General features: G+C 38.3%; 1 protein-coding gene across 1 annotated transcript in view; it reads right to left on the minus strand.

The window, feature by feature from the left end:
* ddb1 (damage-specific DNA binding protein 1) overlaps positions 1–7,336 on the minus strand; it is a 45,349-nt gene that overhangs the window by 37,676 nt on the left and 337 nt on the right. Inside the window, exons 2-4 of the mRNA XM_058046128.1 lie at positions 6,012–6,160; positions 5,742–5,858; positions 1,004–1,225 (exon numbers count right to left, since the gene is read on the minus strand). Coding sequence (XP_057902111.1) covers positions 1,004–1,225; positions 5,742–5,858; positions 6,012–6,160 — 488 coding nt within the window. The remainder of the gene's footprint in view (positions 1–1,003; positions 1,226–5,741; positions 5,859–6,011; positions 6,161–7,336) is intronic.

Below are 7,336 nucleotides of genomic sequence, written 5' to 3' on the forward strand. Positions count from 1 at the left end.
ACATCTTCTTGGTGGATAGATACGATAAAATAACTTTGGCAAAACTTTAAAAGAAAAACTGCACCACTTTTGGAATTTTGGCCATCATTCACAATTCTTATGTGAAACATGAACACTTTTTTCTTTCCCTTTCATGTGCATTATAACAAGAGAAAACTAGTTAGTAAGAGCTAGCTAACAATGTACGTCATTGGGAGGTACCTATTTTGACTACACAGCCCTCTACGAAAACCCATGAAAACGTTTTATTGTTTGATATACAGTATATGCTGTGATCACGCATTAACGGTACAGTGACGATACTGTGTAATACAGTATCTTGCCGTATTTTAATTATTTAAACGTTATCGAAACTTTTTTCCTAGGTGCATTGACTTGGCCAAGGAGCCCACGCTACTTCCGTCAACGACAGCAACATAGAAACGACAACGGCATTTGATATTTCTGCACTCATTGGGATGGCTGTGTCTTCCAGCACAAGACTGAGGTTCCAGTCCTCGGGTAAAAAAAACGCTGACAAAAAAAGGCCATCTTGTTGAGTCTTCGTGCTGAAACTGAGAGCCAGTACTATCCACTCTTCCATCTGTTCCATACCAGTGGCTAGCGAGGCGCCGTGTTTACTCTGCCAGATAAATTCAACAATATCGATGTAGCTTGTTTAATATACAAGTTAGCTATATAAAAATGGAACACTTTTGGTTTTTTAGGGCTTCAGTGCCAATGACGTGTATTGTTAGCTAGCTACCCATCCATCCATCTTCTATACCAGTTATCCTGATACAAACTGGTTTTCTCTAAGGATTGTGAATGATGGGCAATATTAAGTTTAGTTTTCCTTTCCTAGTGAATGAACATCTCACATCTGTCAATTACTATCATTTGATTATTCTTTAGTACATAACGTTAAGTGGAAATTAGAACAGCGAAACTTCCAATAGGTTTTGGTTTTGTCATATTTTATATCGAAACTACACTGACAGCCGTTGCTCTCTGCAAAGCGTACCTGGTAGATGAGACAAACAGTCGGGGCCTGGCAGCCATAGAGGAAGTGAACATCAATAACTTGCAGCTCCTCCAGTCTGATGTTAAAGGCCTTAAGCTCACGATTGTCCCGATCCAAAGGGATCACCTTGAACAACCCGTCATATAGCCGCAGGCCAATCATACGGCATTCTGGGTCAACTATTCCAATAATGCCCGTCTCTGAGGGGCGCCCGATGCGATCCTGAAAAAGCAAAAAGTGGAGAAAAGTACAAAAATCACATCGCTATATATATTTTTTTGAAATTATAAAAACAGTATCATTTCATAATGAGTGAAAAATATTCCCTTCAAGTCCCAGTTTGAGTATATATCACTAATTCCCAGTTGAAAGATCACTCTGGGTTGATGTTTTATATTATATTTATTCTGAAAAAGGACCAGCCTCAACAAGGTGTATTTAGCAAAGAGTACAGAAGAGAAACACAAAGTTAAACTAAGTAAGCAGAGGCACATCCAAGTGCTGATTCAAATATGGTGTATTCCTTTGTTTTTATGTCTTACTGTGGTTATTATTTTGTGACAAATTCTGCAAGTTCAAAAAACGAGATCCATCCATCCATTTTCATGCCGCTCATCCTCACTAGTCGCGGCTATGCTGGAGGCTATCCAAAAACCAGATGTGTGAGGCTATCAAATATGCATTTTACCTTTGTCATTAATTAGGAAATATATAACAGAGTGTAATTGCTTTTATGTCTTACTGTAATACTGGTTAACTTCTTTGTACGTCTGTCTGTGTATTGACTTTATGGGTACAGCTGTTAATAATAATGGGAATAGTTTCATTTTATTTAAACATGCATCAGGTTACAATGGAATACATCACATAATTCAATTCACAGTTGAAAGTGACACATGTCCAAAAGGAGTAGGAAGAAGCAAAGCTTATAAAATCATAATATCATATTTCTCCTTTCTTGAAGAGAAGTATTGTATGACATGGTTTTAGTAACAGGCTAGTTTTAGCTTTAAGCATTATTTGAGCTGTTTGAAAATTAACTATATCAGCAGGTTTTAATATTTGTGATTTTAGAAATAAAGAATGTGTATTTTTCTATAGGGCACATTATGAATTATCCTCACTGATCTTTTTCACAATAGATTTATAGCGTGAATTTATAGAGTGAAGATGCGTGGGTTTTCTCCGGTTTCCTCCCACATTCCAAAATTGGCCACTCCAAATTGTCCATAGGTATGAATGTGAGTGTGAATGGTTGTTTGTCTATATGTGCCCTGTGATTGGCTGGCCACCAGTCCAGGGTGTACCCCGCCCCTCGCCCGAAGACAGTTTCCCAACTGTAGGCTCCAGCACCCCTGTGACCCTTGTGAGGGTAAGCGGTAGAAAATGAATGAATGAAAGTTAGATATGGTAGATATCTATTGGGAAAAAGATAAAGATATCATAGATAAAGAGTGTGGAGTGATCTTTGATCAAGAACGAATTTTGCTTTGTTCAATATTGAAATATTTCTAACCACCTTGTGTTGTATATTATTAATATGAGACTTCCAGCTCATTTGTTCCATCTATTATGACTTGCAGAAATGTATTTTCATTCACCCTTTCGATGTCTGCACCATGTATTTGTTCGTATATTTTTCTATTTATATATTTTTCTTTTCTACTACAGTAAACCTCGGATATATCGGACTTGGATATATCGGAAATTCGCTCACAACGGACATAAAAAAGAACCGATTTTTCTGTAATGCATTTCCAATAAAAATTCATTATTCATTTATAACGGATTTCACCTATTTCGGACAAAATCTCCAGTCCCAATGCATTTCCATTAAATTTCCCTCACATATATCGATCGGATGGCCGCATCGTGGCGCTTTGAAGCTAGCTGACATTCTGAGAGGTTTTAAAGCAGAGGACATTTTTAATGCCGACGAAACTGGGTTATTCTGGCAAATGCTGCCAGAAAACACCCTGGGATTTATTGAATGAGATCTTAACCTCACTATTGGAAATAACGTAGGCCTGACGGGCGTAACAGGGCCTAGCTTAATTAACAATTTGTTATGCTCAGAGTCCAATAAAGTTAAATTCTCATTACCTTACGTCTCTTTTCATTGCCCAGTCCAGGTACATTGGAAACATAGTCAAGGAAGTGCCTTTTTATAATGGATAAAATCCGATTTACGCATATACCGGATATAAATCCGATATATGCGTAAAACGGACATTTTCCGGTATATACGCATATAACGGATTTCGCTTATATCGGACAAAACCAGTGGGAACAATTGAATCCGATATATCCGAGGTTTACTTTATTACCAAACAGTATGATTTTAGTTTTACTTCTGTTCCAGTGTAATCTAAGATTATTCAAACAATCTTTTTAATAAAACCATTTAATCTGTGACCTTTTTAGTGATCTCTTCTACGCTTCCTCTGATATAGTAGTATCATCCTAAACGTTAAGTCTTTTATCAAGTTACAGATGCCATTGATATGAGTTGAACAGTTTTGGTCTGAGTATTAAACAGCCGGGGCACTCCGTAGGTAGTATTTCAAGTTGCAGATGTAAAGTTGTAAAATGCCAATTTGTTAAATATGTCTTTACTCAAACACCATCATTGTACTAATTTTGTCTCAAAACAAAATTCATTGTAGTATTCAATAGATAATCTACTTCATCAAAGCCAAGGTAAACGTGTGATTGATCATGATTATTCATGGAGTAGACATGTGATTACATTTTTAAATCACTTCACAGTAGGCCTGTCACAATAACACATTTAGTTGGATGATAATTGTCCTACAAATTATTGTTGATAATCGATATTATTGATAACATTTTTTGAGAGCATTTTGTCATTCACTACATGGCGTAATAATGCAAGCACATCTTATCAAAAGCAATAAACTGATTTCTCAAGAGTATTTCATATTGCAATTGGAATGTCAAAAGCTTTTAAATAAAATTGCAGATGTAATTGTAATAGCTTTATTAATGTAAGCTATTTTTATTTTTATTGAAAAAAATCCCTAATGTTTGTCTAATAGGTTCAGTAAAACAAAAAATATACACAAAAATACAATCAATCATTTTCTTGGCTGATTAATCTAAAGCTTGTTTCAGTTAATAGAGTAATTGATTAAGCCAAAGATGGACCAAATTAATATGATCCAAAACCTACAGTTTGTGATTGTGTCCTCATCAGAAAAGAGGCAAAAATGCCCATCGCCATTTTCCAAAGTCAAAACCGATATGTGTGGCTACCTTGTTTTGGCTAGATCACAAAGAAAGCTTTCATGGATGACTAAGGAAGACTGTATTTTCTGCACCATAAAGCCAACCGGCTGGTCCTCTGGTGTGGTGAGAGCCATATGGAGATGAACCCGCTCAAGACTGGGGATGATTGTGGACTTAAGGAGAACCCCCCACCCCCACTCCCACCACCCTCCTGCACTCTAACTCCTAACAATCCTCAACAGCACAGTGTAATGTGGACACTTTCAGGTTTCTGGTAACTACAATCTCTCAGGACCTCAAGTGGTCCTCCCATAGAGACCATGGCTGTACAGTGCAGGTTTTTCACTCACATATGTGCCCAGAAATATACTGTACAAGTACTAATTGTTATCAGTTGGATACTGGAGTGTTGCAGGGAAGATGACTGACCTTGTGTCCAGTGAAAAATGAAAATCAAGTCGTATTTTCAAAGTGGAACCAAGAAAGGAAAGGAACTTAGTGAGAGAAAATGTGAAGTATTACCACTACTACTACCACGCACTAGTGTCACTGACAATGCTAGCCAAGTTTCAATCAGACTGGATCAAACTCTTCTTTTGGCTGGAGTTTGAGAACCTCATGTTCTGTAAATATTGCAAAGGGCAGAAGCAGGCAGGTAAAAAAAGACAAAATGGCAGCCTAACAAAACACAACCACTCCAAGCGCCAAATCACCTGCAGCCACAACTGTCTCTGTCACGTAACGAGTTACTGCATGTGATGTGAGTTAGCATAAGTGTGTACGGCATGTAGTACGCCAGGACCACAAATCAAACAAGTCCTTATCATGGCACTGTGTTTATATGTATGAGTGCATGTGTGTTACCAAGTACATTGTTCGAGTGTTCATAAAAAAAAATTGTGTTAAGAAATTTCACATTGCTATTCATTTAAGAGCACCTATGCTCCCAGCGAAAAAGCAAAGTGTACAGCCCTGTAGACGCTGTATGTAAAAAGGCCCAGCAGAGGTTGTACTTCCGAAGACAACTCAGGAAGTTCAATCTGCCCCAGGAGCTGATGATCCAGTTCTACACCGCAATCATCCAGTCTGTTCTGTGCACTTCCATCACTGTCTGGTTTGGATCTGCAACCAAACTGGCCAGGAAAAGACTACAAAGGACCATCAAAGCTGCAAAAAAAACAACCTTCCCTCGGTCCAGGGCCATGAAGAAGGCAGGGAACATCACTGCAGACCCTCACACACCGGACACAAACTGTTCAAACTCACCCCCCCCAAATTCTGTTTTTAATGTAAATACTGCTTTGTTACAAATGCAGATAATGTCTCTGTATACTTTTTTTTGGTGTGTATACTTTTTTTCTGAGTTCCAACAATATAACTTTGGTTTTAGTCTTAATTTTGCATGTTGTTGCTCACTGTAGACTTGAGCGTTTTTATAGTTGGTTCCTTGCGACGAAGAGTACCTCAGTTATTCATGAGTTTCACTCACCTGGACGTTGCCGTGGGCGCGAGTGATGATGTCAATGCTCTCGCCGTTCTGCTTGTATTCAAGGATGCAGGCATTGTACTTGGATGTCAGAATAAAGAGCAGATCCTTGTTCTCACCCTGCAGAAATTAAGAATATGGCACTGAACAAAAAACTTCTTCCGGCCATTGTGACTGTCACAAACAAACAACTGACATATATCTTTAGTCTTGGCTTTCATTCAAGGTTTTCACAAGCATGCATCCTTCAAACTGCAAAAAGTGAATGCATACCTTGGGTCTAAAGAGCTCCATGACAGCGATCTTGCCGTACATGCCCACTTCCTTGACAGGTCTGAGACCTTCAGCTGTGACAACATAGATCTCCAATCTTGTGTTTTTTGCTATTAGCAAATTGAGGTCCTCCGCGGAGGTGAAGTGGCCTGTAAAATCATAACCAGGACATGTAACATGCTGTTTACATTATTGTTTATGTCAACAGAGTCACAATTTGACAGTGGCTCAGTATGCAGTTAGCATGCCACTACCTTATAACACCTGGGTGCTGACATTGTTAAGATAAATATGACAAAAAATGATGACTCACAGGGGTGTGAAAACACTTTTTCACTGAGGACCACATCGCAGTTATGGCTGCCCTCAGAGTCATGCTTGAAACTGTCTATACATGAATGTAACCTGATGATAGTATTACATAATTGGCCATGCATTTTATTATTATATTTTTACTCACAAATTGAAGTATAACTTGCTTTGAAGTGAGAATGCAAAGAGGACAAGAGGGAGTGTCCCAATTCAATACTGATATCAAGAAAGTATCAGCAAAAGAACAAGTATCGAATTATACTGCTTGCATCTAAAACCTCCGATATTTACCCCAGATGCATAAAGAAATAAATAGTTCATACCAACTGTTGATTATTGTTCTCTGTTAATAATATCATTTGATCAAGCCTCCTTGAAATATCGACTGAAAATCAAAATTGTAATATTGGTATCTGGACACCCGTAGTGACAAGTATTTATTTTTGATAACAAAGAATGCTTGGAGTATCTTATCGCATGGCTGAATGAAACAGATTAGAAGAGTAACATTTTGTAGCGGGCCACATCTGGCCCCCGGACCCTGATTTTAACACCTGTGACTCAGCGAATGTTATGTCAAAACACGTTTAGTAATATTTCTATAGTGAGCTAGTGCAAAGTCAATTATTTATTGTATGTCATAATAACTAATGAGCAGCTTTAATAGGTCTATAATACAGCCTATTTTCAAAGAACTTTAATGGTAGCTGTGACGCATTTTGGCTATGTTTATGAGCAAGATAACACTGCATCCTGTAAGCACGTAGTGACACACACACAAATGTTTCCATCAAAAGCCGATCGTATGTGAGCTACTAGAAAAAGGCAAATGCATTGCACATTGAGCGTGACACTTTATAGTCTTGACAAGTAAACACTAGCGTAACTAAACAAGAGCTAGCGGCTTCTGCAGGCCCGTGTGGAGATGTGGGGCTTGCAGCGCGGGAGCTCAGCTAGCTTTCACGTAGCTTTCCGTTCAACGCAGCAAAAACAGCACACAAACTGTCATTTAC

Source organism: Doryrhamphus excisus, chromosome 1, assembly GCF_030265055.1.
Source record: "Doryrhamphus excisus isolate RoL2022-K1 chromosome 1, RoL_Dexc_1.0, whole genome shotgun sequence".
Taxonomy (NCBI): domain Eukaryota; kingdom Metazoa; phylum Chordata; class Actinopteri; order Syngnathiformes; family Syngnathidae; genus Doryrhamphus; species Doryrhamphus excisus.